Genomic DNA, 13,350 nt, shown 5'->3' on the forward strand with positions numbered 1-13,350 from the left:
CAGCTTAAGCCAGGAATGGTGGTTTGTGACAATGGCACCAACCTCCTCTCCGCCCTCCGACAGGGACAACTGACCCATGTGCCCTGTGTAGCTCACGTCCTTAACCTGGTGGTGCAGCGGTTCTTGGGCAGGTACCCCGGCTTACAGGATGTCCTGAAGCAGGCCAGGAAAGTCTGTGTGCATTTCCGCTGATCATTTAATGCCTGTGCTCGGCTGGCTGAGCTCCAAAAGGAGTTGAACCTGCCCAAGAACCGCCTTATATGTGACATGCCCACCAGATGGAACTCAACGTTGGCCATGCTGCAGCGGCTGCACACGCAGCAGAGGGCCATCAATGAGTACCTGTGCGACTACGGCACCAGGACAGGGTCAGGGGAGCTCGGTTTTTTCTCACCACGCCAGTGGGGCATGATCAGGGATGCATGCACTGTCCTGTCACCGTTTGCACCCAGTATGTACCGCTATATCCACCTACATAGCTCTTCTCTATTTGAGCCCACTTGCCATCTGCAGGAGTTATTGGAAGTTGTGTGTGCCTCCAGCACAGCACAGTATACATCTGTATATACCCCTTTATCTCTGATGTTCTATAATAAAGGCATCTGCAGGAGTTAGTGGGTGTTCTGTGTACCTTCAACACAGTACACACCGATTGTTTTCGGACGATTTTCGATCTTGCTGTTGTGTAGTGGTTGTTGTCTGCGTGCCCTGACCGCAGTATACACTGCTATATTCACCTCACCTATATAGCTAGTGATCTATCTTTTATAATAGAGCTTGCAGTCAGTAGTGTTAGGAGCTTGTGCGTGCTGTCTGTGTGCTCTGTACCCAGTACATACCGCTATATCCACCTACATAGCTCTTCTCTATTTGAGCCCACTTGCCATCTGCAGGAGTTATTGGAAGTTGTGTGTGCCTCCAGCACAGCACAGTATACATCTGTATATACCCCTTTATCTCTGGTGTTCTATAATAAAGGCATCTGCAGGAGTTAGTGGGTGTTGTGTGCCTCTAGCACAATATACATTACCCAACTGCTTTTTTACCCAACTCCCTTCAGGCCATTACCATGTCTGGAAGGCCAGCAAGGAGAGGCAGACAGGCGCGAGCCGATAAAAGAGGGCAAGCAGGCTCTGTGTCTAGAGACAACAGTGCTGGTCGTGGACGCGGTGCATTGTCATCAGCACGTGGCCATGGGACACGCTTGTCCTTCTTTTCGGCAGCTGGACATGTTGAGCCGCAACATGCCAATGACTTTGTAGAGTGGATGACCAAGCCCTCTTCATCCTCCTCATCCTCTCTCACCCAGTCTCAGGGTACTAACAAAGCACCTGCCAACGCATCGTCTTCCCTCCTCTCAATGTCATCATCAGTGACTCCTTCCCTAGACCCACCACGTCCTCCTGAGGAGTCTCCTGAACTCTTTGAGCACAGTGTTGGGTACATGCTCCAGGACTATGCCCAGTGTTTTGTAGGCTCTGATGATGACACTCAGCTAGAGGAAGGCAGTAGCGTGAGCGCAGAGAGAGGGGATGCTCAAGAAGGACAGCAATCTGGCAGTCATGTTCCACAAGCTGCAGCATACTGCCAGGTTTGCTACAGCGATGAAGAGGGAGGGGATGATGAGGGCACTGACTCCACGTGGGTGCCTGGAAGGAGGGAGGAGGAGGAGGAGGAGGCACATGTCCAACGAGGCAGGATGCTCTCCGGGGGCCAGCTTAGGGGCAGCACACCGACTGAATCACACCGCAGAGCTCCGCGTGTGCAGGGCGCTGCCTCTGCGCGTTATTCTAAAAGTTCTTTGGTGTGGGCCTTTTTTGAGATGAGTGCATCAGATCGCACCGCTGCTATTTGCAACATATGTCTCAAGCGTATCTCGCGTGGCCAAAACATCAGCTCCTTGCTCCTCATCAGCTGGCATCTCCAACCCCACTAGACCTTCAGTCCTCTCTGAAACCTGCTCTGAGAGAAATGAAGGTGTAGAATTAGGTGTGTCACAGCCAAGTGCTTCCGGGAACTCTGCTAGCGGTACACCCACGTCCGATTATAGCAGGCAAATGTCCCTGCCCCAGCTGCTGGACCGGCGAAAGAAGTTCACTCCCAGCCATCCACATGCCCAGCGGTTGAATGCTAGCTTGGCTAAATTGCTAGCACTTCAACTGCTGCCTTTTCAGTTGGTAGACTCGGCCCCCTTCCGTGAGCTTGTACAATGTGCGGTTCCTCAGTGGCAGGTCCCCAAACGCCACTTTTTCTCACGGAAGGCGATTCCGGCTCTCTACCGGCATGTGGAAGGCAATGTCCTTGCCTCACTGGACAGGGCGGTCAGCGGTAAGGTGCATATTACCGCTGACTCATGGTCCAGCAGGCATGGACAGGGACGTTACCTGTCTTTCACGGCCCATTGGGTCACTCTTCTGGCAGCTGGGAAGGATGCAGGACAAGGTGCAGTAGTTTTGGAGGTTGTTCCACCACCACGCCTCCAAAATGCTACTATTGGTTGTGACACACCTCTCTCCTCCACCCCCTCCTCTTCTTCTTCCTCCATGGCCTCTTCCAGTGCTCTGTCCTCAGAACCAGCGGTGCTTCGTAGGCATTCCAGGGGCTACGCAAGTACGCAGGCAAAACAATGCCATGCCGTGCTTGCGCTGGTTTGTTTGGGGGACAGGAGCCACACTGGGGCGGATGTTTTGTCAGCTCTGCAGGGGCAGGCCGAGAGGTGGTTGACGCCACGCCAGCTTAAGCCAGGAATGGTGGTTTGTGACAATGGCACCAACCTCCTCTCCGCCCTCCGACAGGGACAACTGACCCATGTGCCCTGTGTAGCTCACGTCCTTAACCTGGTGGTGCAGCGGTTCTTGGGCAGGTACCCCGGCTTACAGGATGTCCTGAAGCAGGCCAGGAAAGTCTGTGTGCATTTCCGCCGATCATTTAATGCCTGTGCTCGGCTGGCTGAGCTCCAAAAGGAGTTGAACCTGCCCAAGAACCGCCTTATATGCGACATGCCCACCAGATGGAACTCAACGTTGGCCATGCTGCAGCGGCTGCACACGCAGCAGAGGGCCATCAATGAGTACCTGTGCGACTACGGCACCAGGACAGGGTCAGGGGAGCTCGGTTTTTTCTCACCACGCCAGTGGGGCATGATCAGGGATGCATGCACTGTCCTGTCACCGTTTGAGGAGGCCACAAGGATGGTGAGCAGTGACAGTGCATGCATCAGTGACACTGTACCTCTTGGAGCATACGCTGCATGGAATAATGGACAGGGCACTAGAGGCAGAACAGAGGCAGGAAGAGGAGGACTTCCTTGCCTCTCAAGGCCCCCTTTATCCAGACAGTGTTCCTGCTGTGCCACCCATCACACAGGAAGAGGATGAGGAGGAGGAAGAGGAGGAGGAGGATGATTGTGTCAGCATGGAGGTGGAGGCTGGCACTCAGCATCAGCAGCAGCAGCAGCAGCAGTCTTGTAGGGATGATTTACAGTCCCAAGAAACAGGTGGACTTGTACGTGGCTGGGAGGAAGTAGCTGCGGATCATGTTGTCCTTAGTGACCCAGAGGACTCCGGACCGAATGCCTCAGCTAACCTACGCTGCATGGCCTCCCTGATCCTGCAAAGCCTGCAGAAGGATCCTCGTATTCTTTGGATCAAGGAGAGGGACCATTACTGGCTGGCCACTCTCCTTGATCCACGGTACAAGGGTAAGGTTGCCGACCTTATCTTGCCTTCGCAGAGGGAGCAGAGGATGAGACATCTCCGGGAGGCCTTGCAGAAAGGTCTGCGCAACGCGTTCCCAGAGACTGGGAGGTTACAAACTCCTGGTCCTGGACAACGTGTTGCTGAGGCATCGGTCAGAAGGAGCGGTAGAGAAGGTGGCCGTCTGACTGATGCTTTCAGACAATTTTTTAGTCCGCAGCCCCAAGGTATGATCGGTTCCAGCACCCATCGCCAGCGTCTGATTTACATGGTGCAGGAATACCTAGGGGCAAGGTCAGACTTGGACACCTTTCCCACCGAAAATCCTCTGGCTTACTGGGTCTTGAGGATGGATTACTGGCCAGAGCTTGCACAGTATGCAATTGAGCTACTGGCCTGTCCTGCATCCAGCGTTCTTTCGGAACGCACCTTCAGTGCTGCTGGTGGCTTTGTTACCGATCACAGGGTGCGCCTGTCCACCGAATCAGTTGATCGACTGACCTTCATCAAGATGAATCAGTCTTGGATCACCCACAGCTACCAAGCACCTGAAGCTGATGTAACAGAATAATTTTTTTTTAAATATCACATCCCTTCAAGACTGCCTATGCTGATGCTGAGTGACTGTCCTGTTATGTTGATTGTCTATCCTCTTCCTCCTCCGCTGATATGTTGGAAGAACATTTCTGGTTCTGGTTGATGCCATCAGCCCAATTTTTCTGCCCCTGTTTAACAGGGGCGTTTAAGTACAATTTTTGATGCAATGCTTTGCAGCAGGGCTAATTCCTGCAATCAAACAAGAGTATATGGGAGAGGTTGCAGTGTGGTGGCACCAGCACCAGTGCCTAAGGCCCAATTTTTATGCCCCTGTTTAACAGGGCCGTTTAAGTACAATTTTTGATGCAATGCTTTGCAGCAGGGCTAATTCCTGCAATAAAAGTAGAGTATATGGGAGAGGTTGCAGTGTGGTGGCACCAGCACCAGTGCCTAAGGCCCAATTTTTCTGCCCCTGTTTAACAGGGGCGTTTAATTACAATTTTTGATGCAATGCTTTGCAGCAGGGCTAATTCCTGCAATAAAACTAGAGTATATGGCAGAGGTTGCAGTGTGGTGGCACCAGCACCAGTGCCTAAGGCCCAATTTTTCTGCCCCTGTTTAACAGGGGCGTTTAAGTACAATTTTTGATGCAATGCTTTGCAGCAGGGCTAATTCCTGCAATAAAACTAGAGTATATGGGAGAGGTTGCAGTGTGGTGGCACCAGCAGCAGTGCCTAAGGCCAAATTTTTCTGCCCCTGTTCAACAGGGACATGTAATTACAATTCTTGATATAATATTTCACAGGAGGGCCCCTTCCTGTGCCCACCCAGAGTAACGGTGAGGACTTATAGTGTTGTGGCACCAGCACCACAACCACCAAAGGTCAATTTTTCTACCACTGTTCAACAATGGCATGTAATTACAATTCTTGATATAATCGTTCACAGCAGGGCGCTCCAGCGCCCACCAAGAGTCACTTTGAGGGCTTACAATGTTGTGGCAAAACCAACACCTTGTTCCGCCATTTCTGCAGAGCATATAGGGCAGGCCCCTACTTTCAAACATCCAATTTACAAACATCTCCTACTTGCAAACGGAAGGAGACAACAGCAAGTGAGATGAAAAAAGATGGACGACAAAACATATTATACAGGGGTGATAACCCTTCCCTATGTTTTCCAAAAAGCTTAAAAATAGTTTTTTTGACTGGAGCTACACTTTAAAAATGTACCAGTTGAAAATTACAAACAGATTCAACTTAACACAACAAACCTACACAGTCCCTGTCTTGTTTGCACCGCCTGTATACTGCTGTTCTGAGTATATAGGGCCTGGGGGCCACACGCATTTCCTTTTTTTCATATGGGTACAGGGTTCCCCTTAATATGCGTACAAGACCCAAATAGGCTGGTAATGGGCAGGGAGGGCTACCCATGCCATTTTTTTCAATGATTTTCAACCATATTGCAGGAACCAGATATAACATTAAAACCGCAAGCAGTTTTAAATGGTGTTATTTCCGTTTAATGTCATTTTGTGCAGGGACTGTTCTAAACACGGGAAACACGTGGCACTTCACAGGCATACTACAGGCACCATATTTAAAGGAATATTTCACTTTTTTTTCACTTTAATCGTCATTAAAATCAGTGCTCCTGCCAAAACTGCCATTTTTAAAAACATTTTAGGCATTGACCCATGTCCCCTGGGGCAGGAGCCAGGTCCCCAAACCCTTTTTAGGACAGTATCTTGCATATTAGCCGTTAAAATTAGCACTTTTAATTTCGAACGTTCGAGTCCCATAGACTTCAATGGGGTTCTAACGTTCGTACGAATTTGGGGTCCGTTCAAAAGTTCTGGTGCGAACTGAACCGGGGGGTGTTCGGCTCATCCCTACTGTAGATACTGGTGCACTGTATGTACAGGAATACCGGTAGATATTTTACTGGTTCTGTACTGTATGTGGTATAACAGCCACCTTACCAGCGATTTGCTGGTTGCTGTAAACAAATGATAGTCTGGTCAGCTCTCCCTGCCTGCCCAGCCCTCCCTGTCTCCAAGACTAATGCAAAACACGCCCCTTTCACTTGTCTGGCCCACTCTTGTATCCTATTACCGTACATCTGCCTCTCAGAACTAGCACATAGACGCCTGCGCCTCTTCACTCCAGTCCTCAGGAGCAAAAGCTCATCAGAGAAGAGGTATGGTAATAGGATAGAAAGGCAGGCCAGACGGGTGAAAGAGGCGTGTTTTTTGCCGCTGTATGTCTTTTTTTTTCAGCATCCCAGACGCCTGCAGCTTGTAGCTTGTAGCTTGCATACAGAGCGGATGCGACGGCGGCCGCGGCATTTTGGAGCTCCCTCCACGGCAACCGCAGAGGTTTCCAGTCCGCCCTATAAGATGACACCCGACGTATAAGACGACCCCCGACATTTGAGAAGATTTTAATGGGTTAAACAGTCATCTTATACGCCGGAAAATATGGTACTTTACAAATCAGGATCATTTCATCCTAGGAGAAGAGTGAGTGGGGTATGGTGGTGGGCAGAAATTCACAGCAGGAAAAGCAACTTCCTGTAGGGGCATGATATCATTCCTGTGTGCTGTCTGCCGCTTCCAGAACCAGACATGTGCCACGGGCACATACTTACACGCACACTGAGGTCAGGGATTTAGTTGCATTTGGCTGCAGGAATTTATTTTTTTCAGGAAATTAATAGTAAAGCAGATGCAGATTTCCAGCACTAGACTAACAAATGTTTCTAGTGAAAGGCAACTGGTGTTTGATAATAATTAAGGCCTTAATGTGTCATTGACATGAATCACTATTGAACTTAGGAATGTGTCTTTGCAAAGTTAAATTAAATAATTTCTTGGTTTTGCTTGGGGATAGAGTGCAGAGTGATTTTAAGTCTGGGCATTTTTTTGGGGATGTCTGCACCCCTGATAGAGTAAAGACACCTCCCAAATTTGTCCGGTTTCCCCTTCAAAATTATTCACTTCCTGTCACATAGCCAAACAGGAAGTGAGGGTAAAAACCTACCAATGTCCTTCCTCGGGGACACACAGGTCAATCTAAAAGTTTTGCCATTAGGTAAATTGCACTCTAGCATTTTGCTGTGTATACCCCAAATTATTAGGCATCTTGGACTTTGTGGTTTATTTACTAAAGGCAAATCCACTTTTCACTACAATTGCACTTGTTGGATATCTGAGGGGACATGCGAGGAAATTAAAAAAAACAGCATTTTTCTTCTACGTGATTGAATGATAAAATCTGCAGACCTTCCCCTCAGATTTACAGCGAGTACACTTGCATTGCAGATTGGATTTGCCTTTAATAAATCCAAAAATACCTAATAATTTGGGGTGTACACAACAAAGTGCTAGAGTGCAATTTGCCTAATGGGGACACTAGTTAGATTGACCTGTGTGTCCCCAAGGAAAGACATTGGTAGGGTTTTACTACTTCACTTTCTGTCACATAGCCAAACAGGTAATGAAGCCAATTTAGCAAAAAGCGACACAAAGCCAAACCTAAAAAAAGACAAGCAGGGGCTCTAACACTCACTTAGTTTCCCTCAAATGCCCCAATTAGAAAAGGATTGTCTTGAACTAGATTTTAGTTCAGTACTCTAAATCAGAGGTTCTCAACCCTGTCCTCAAGTACCCCCAACAGGCCATGTTTGCAGATTTACCTTCATCTTGCACAGGTTCTTTAAATCAGTCAACGGCTTGGTATTTTGGACAGCTATTTAGTGAAGATATGCTAAGACAAAACATGTCCTGTCGGGGGTACTTGAGGACTGAGGCTGAGAACCATTACGCTAAAATGGAAAATTGAATACTTACCTCTCTAACTTTCCTGTTTCCTATCCATGACAGCATATACACAATCCATGCATATGCTACCATAAAGTTTCCAGGAAAGTAGCTTTTAGACAAATCACACCTTTTTTTGTTTTGCCATGCCAATCAGCCTAGTTAAGCGGCAGCTGGGAAATATATTGCATGAAACTTGTTGGGGGGGGGGGCAGTGTAAAATGCATTACTTGGATTGTACATGCATCTGCAAAACAAATTAACAAAACATAAATTTGCTACAAAGTTTATTGGTCAACAAAACAGGACTTTGAAAAGAGCAAGGAAAGCAAAAAACACATGTATGTTAATTTGAGACACTAACAGAATATGGTTTTTGATGTCTGACCATTTTGCAAAGGAAATTTTACAGGAGTTAAAAGGACTGCACCCAATTGGACACAGTCTCTTAAGGATTTAAACATTTAGTAGTCACAACAGTTTGAGGAAGATTTTGTAATATAATGCAGAACAGACAATAAATCAAAGTGAAACTAACAACCTACAAACACAGATTGACAACATCAAAAATATTTCAGTGAAAAATATCCCCCCAATTAAATAAAATACTTGCTCTAATACATATCTGTTTTGCAAAAACATAAGGAACAAAATACAAAGAGAACACACACACACCAATGTCACCAATTTGGACAACCCTAAAAACGAAACAAGGAGAAGTGCCTTTAAGAATTCAAAATTGTTTAAAGGTTGTAACATGCGGGGGGGGGGGGGGGTCTTACTCTGCCTGTAAAGTGGGGCAACTGTGTCGCATGTATCCAAAATGCTGTTTCAAAGGTGTGTACGGCTTTAGGAGAAAACGTACAAATCTACATTGCAGCTGCAATGTTTTAACCCAAAACTAAAAATATTATGCCCCTCCCACACACTAACAAACCCCTAGCAAAACACACAGCAAGCTAGTCCATGAAAGAAGGGTGGATGCTTGAGGGCAGGAGGGGCTCGGGCACCCCAAAAGTCAACTACTTTGTTCCCATATTCAGGGGGACAAGGGCCTCTTCCACACAACCCTAGGCTGGGGTTGTGGGTGGGCTGCAGACAGGGGGCTTTACGGAATGTAGAAAGCCCCTTTAATCTAGTGGGTACAAGGTGGTTTGTGGTTGGTATTGGGCTGAGCCCAACATGCCCCAAAGGCAGCCGGCTATGTTGAGTGGATGTGGCCTTGTATGGTTCAGGAGGGGGGTTGAGCATTTGCTCTTCTCGCCCCTTTCCTAGCTGGCCCTGTTGTATGCTATGAAAGAGGATGTGGTTTGGATTGTTGAAGGCAGCTTACAGCCTTTGGAGAACAGAGTGGAGTGTGGAGTTCCCCTTTAAAATCAAAAGTTAGCCCATGGAAATCCAAGGGATTAGAGGGGGGAGACAAGAGCATCAGAAAATGGAATGTGGAGTTCCCCTTCCAAAGCAAAAGTTAGCCCATGGAAATCCAAGGGGTTAGATGGGTGAGACAAGAGCATTGGAGAATTGAGTGTGGAGTTCCCCTTTAAAAGCAAAAGCTAGCCCAAGGAAATCATATGTATTAGAGGGGGAATGTTAAATGCCCATTTAGGAGGAGCTAGAGGAGCGAGAGTCTTTTTACATAATTTTAGCAAGGTGCATGTCACATGTTGGCAACATAACTGCTAACATGACCTGTGTGCAAATCTCCTTAAAAAATACATAAAGGTGTACCAGCGTAAAAAAAAAAAAAAAAAAAAATTTACAAGTTTAATTCAACACACGCAATTGTATGTACGTTGCTTAACATTTACTACGATTTTGGCCGCGCAGTGAACAAACGCATTTGAACAAGTGCAAGAGGCGCTTGCACATTCACACTGCTTACATTGATCTCACGCAGTTCTAAACGTACTTGCAGGCACAGCAGGCAGGTATTTTGGGCATATTTGTTACTTGGGCAGTTGTTACTAAACTTCCTCACCTCACCGCATAATATTGGCACCTACATCTTCTGTTAATATTTAATTGAAGATTCTGTGCGCCATGTCCATAGTGGTGCTCAGATTTCATTCTCCTGTGCTCCGAGATCACTATAGTAAGTGGGGGATTCACATTCTGTTCTCGGTGCACTTTTTCGGAAATATGAAAATAAGCATTGCGCCTCGCCGTGCGCCTCTACTGATGGCACACTGCTTTTGTAAATCAGCCCCCCGTGTCACTTTCTTCTATGTTTTCACAATGACAATTTTGATTAACTGCTTGCCACCCGCCCACCGTCAAATGACGGCGGAGCGGCTCTCGTTCTGGGACAAGAACGGCCGCTCTCGGACGCGCAAGGCAACGCCTTGTTGCTAGGACATGGCGCGACCCCGGTCTCTGGAAAGAGCTGCGTCCGTGGCTTTTTAACCATGTGATCAGCTGTGTCCAATCACAGCCGGTCACATGTAAACAAGGAAGTGCCGTAATCCGCACTCCTCGCCTCACACTGATAGCTTGGGAGGAGAGGAGACCCAATCAGCGGTATCTCCTCACAGGGGACAGCTAGGAATGTAATCAGGGCACTGATCATCAGTGCCCTGATTACAATAATATAAAATAGTGTCACAAATCAGTTCCCACCATTGCCAGCTATCAGTGCCCACCAGTGGCAGCAATCAGTGCCCACCACTGCCCACAAGTGCCACCAATCAGTGCCCATTCACTATGCCAGTCAGTGCTGGCAATCAGTGCCACCTATCAGTCCCTGCCCATCAATGCCCATCACTTCTGTCACTCAATGCCCATCAGTGTCGCCCATCAGCGCCACCCATGAATGCCCATCAGTACCACCTATTCGTGCTACCTATCAGTGCCCACCAGTACCACCTATTCCCATCAGTGCTGCCTGTCAGTGCCACCTATCAGTGTCCATAAATGCAGCATATTAGTACCTCCTCATCAGTGCCATCTAATCAGTGGCCATAAGTGCCACCTCATCAATGCCCACCAGTTCAGCCTATCAGTACCGCCTCATCAGCGCATATCAGTGAAGGTGAAAAATGGCTTAGTTACAAAATTTACAGACAAAAAAAAAAGTACAAAACTTTTTTTTCCAAATTTTTGATTTTTTTTTAAATAAAAAACACTGCAGGGATTAAATACCACCAAAAGAAAGCTCTATTTGTGTGAAGAAAATGATAAAAAATGATTTTGGGTACAGTGTAGCACAATCGCGCAATTGTCATTCGAAGTGCAACAGAGCTGACAGCTGAAAAATGGCTTGGGCACTGGGCAGGAAGGGGGTGTAAGTACCCGCTAGGCAAGTGCTTAAAGGGTTTATTATATCTACTAAGAAATATCCACACTGGGCTTGTTGCTTCATTATTAAAACACAATCCTCAATGCTTACCATTAGTAAGAAATGGATAATGTAAACGTTACGGAAGACAAGAGTAGGTTAATGGTTTGCAAAGTGTTGGACTTTTGCCACTGGTTGTACCAATTTTCTATACACTGAATGCATGGATTAAATTATTGAACACTGATTGTCTTGCAAAGTTAAATATTCTCTGTCAAAAAAAGGGAGTGCAACAGAGAACCCTCTTGGGATGACATAGCATGACTTTGAGAGTCATGAATTTGAATTGACAACCATTTCAGCCTATGGAATATTTATTAGTTTTTATTTCATGGGTCTCTCTCAGATACTGTTATGGTAATACTGTTAGATAACATTGTTGGTTTCACTTTTGGAAACTTGCAAATATTCATTCATTTGAACTTCGCCTGCATCTTCTTGACTAATACCACTAGAACCTGTTGAGAATTGTTTTACATTCTGAGGATTCTTTCGCCTGCAAAGCATAAGTAGCCATGATTTGTAACCGTGTCCTATAAACACATACAACAGAGGATCCAGGCAGGTGTTCAGTACAGCTAAACATAATGATGCCACAACAGTCGTTTGGAGGACCTTGTGTAAGCTGCATTCATCTGGGTGGTGGACTAAATAATGGAGATGGACAGTTCTCTGAATGTGGTATGGGAGAAAACAGATACAGCAAACAAGCAGAACTAGGACAATCATAGTGACCTGCTTTCTGATACTTCTTTTCTCCATAGGCAAAGACTTGATGTGTCTGATGAGTAACACATTACTAATTGAAATTATCAACATTGGAAGAATAAATCCAACAATAACCGCATAATAGTTCATGTACATTATTCTTTGCCATGCCTGTACCAGAGCAGGCTCAAAGCACCTTGTTACTCCATCACGGTAAACAGTACCTAAAAGCAGGAAGGGAGAAGTGCTAGCACAGGTAAAAACCCATACGCAAGAACAGGTGATAGTTATTTTTTTCTTATTAACTGTTCCAGGATAAGCTACTGAGATGTACCGAAACACACTCAGGCAGGCCAAGAAGAAGATGCTGGAATACATGCTGAAATAGAAGGAGAATGATACAACCCGGCAAAGGAAGTCCCCAAATATCCAGACTGCCCCCTTCAGAAAGTAGATTATTTTAAGAGGCAGGAAGATTATGAATATTAAGTCAGCTATGGCAAGATTTAGTAAACAGATAGCAGAGGTGCCTTTCTTTTTTCTGATCTTGTAAAAGAAATATATAGCTGCTCCGTTAAACAGAAGTCCAACAAAAAAAACTATGATATAAATGGAGATGTACACCGGGTGCTTGAAATCATCTTCAGGAGGGCAAGGGTGACTGGTGTTGCTCTGGTTGCCATCATCAATGTCCATCTAAAATAGGAAAATATTATACAGAAGTTTTGTTCAGTATGCAAATGCCATGTAAATGCTACATCATCATTACACTTCATACAGTGTTGCGCTATCCAGATAGTGCATCAATACTTCAATCAAATTAAAACAGATAAAGTGTTTAAACAAACATGATCCATGCAAATAAAATCGATTCATAAACATCCAAGGAAAATTCATATAAAAAAAGTGCACAGTGCAAAGCAGTCCATTTATATCTAGTCAGTGCAGATAGTCTATCGATTTGTATATGTAACGCCCAAATCCTATGATCCTGTGTGTGTGTGACCACTTCACACCAACAGGTAAAACCTCAAAAATGAAGGTCTGGCTGCGCTCTTTAGAGCATGAACACTGTAGCTCATGGCTATTTTATGTAGTTTGTAACACCTGATTTTTTTTTTATCCGGCAGTAATAGGCTCGAATTGAACAGCGGAAGTTGCAGCCTAAGACCCCTTTCACACTGGGGCATTGCGCTGGCAGGACGTAAAAAAAAAAAGTCCTGAAAGCAACTTCTTTGCAGCGCTGCAGGAGC

General features: G+C 46.2%; 1 protein-coding gene across 5 annotated transcripts in view; it reads right to left on the minus strand.

Moving 5' to 3' along the window:
• Positions 1-8,325: 8,325 nt before the first annotated feature.
• The window catches only part of LOC143988506 (cysteinyl leukotriene receptor 2-like), an 85,607-nt gene continuing 80,582 nt past the window's right edge, over positions 8,326-13,350 (minus strand). For all 5 annotated transcript variants that reach the window (XM_077488125.1, XM_077488129.1, XM_077488128.1 and 2 more), the window contains exon 3: positions 8,326-12,793. In XM_077488125.1, the coding sequence (XP_077344251.1) occupies positions 11,756-12,793 (1,038 nt within the window). In that variant the 3' untranslated portion in view covers positions 8,326-11,755. The remainder of the gene's footprint in view (positions 12,794-13,350) is intronic.

Source organism: Lithobates pipiens, unplaced genomic scaffold (genome assembly GCF_037356315.1).
Source record: "Lithobates pipiens isolate NorthernLeopardFrog02 unplaced genomic scaffold, aLitPip1_a1.2 Scaffold_18, whole genome shotgun sequence".
In the NCBI taxonomy this organism is placed as follows: domain Eukaryota; kingdom Metazoa; phylum Chordata; class Amphibia; order Anura; family Ranidae; genus Lithobates; species Lithobates pipiens.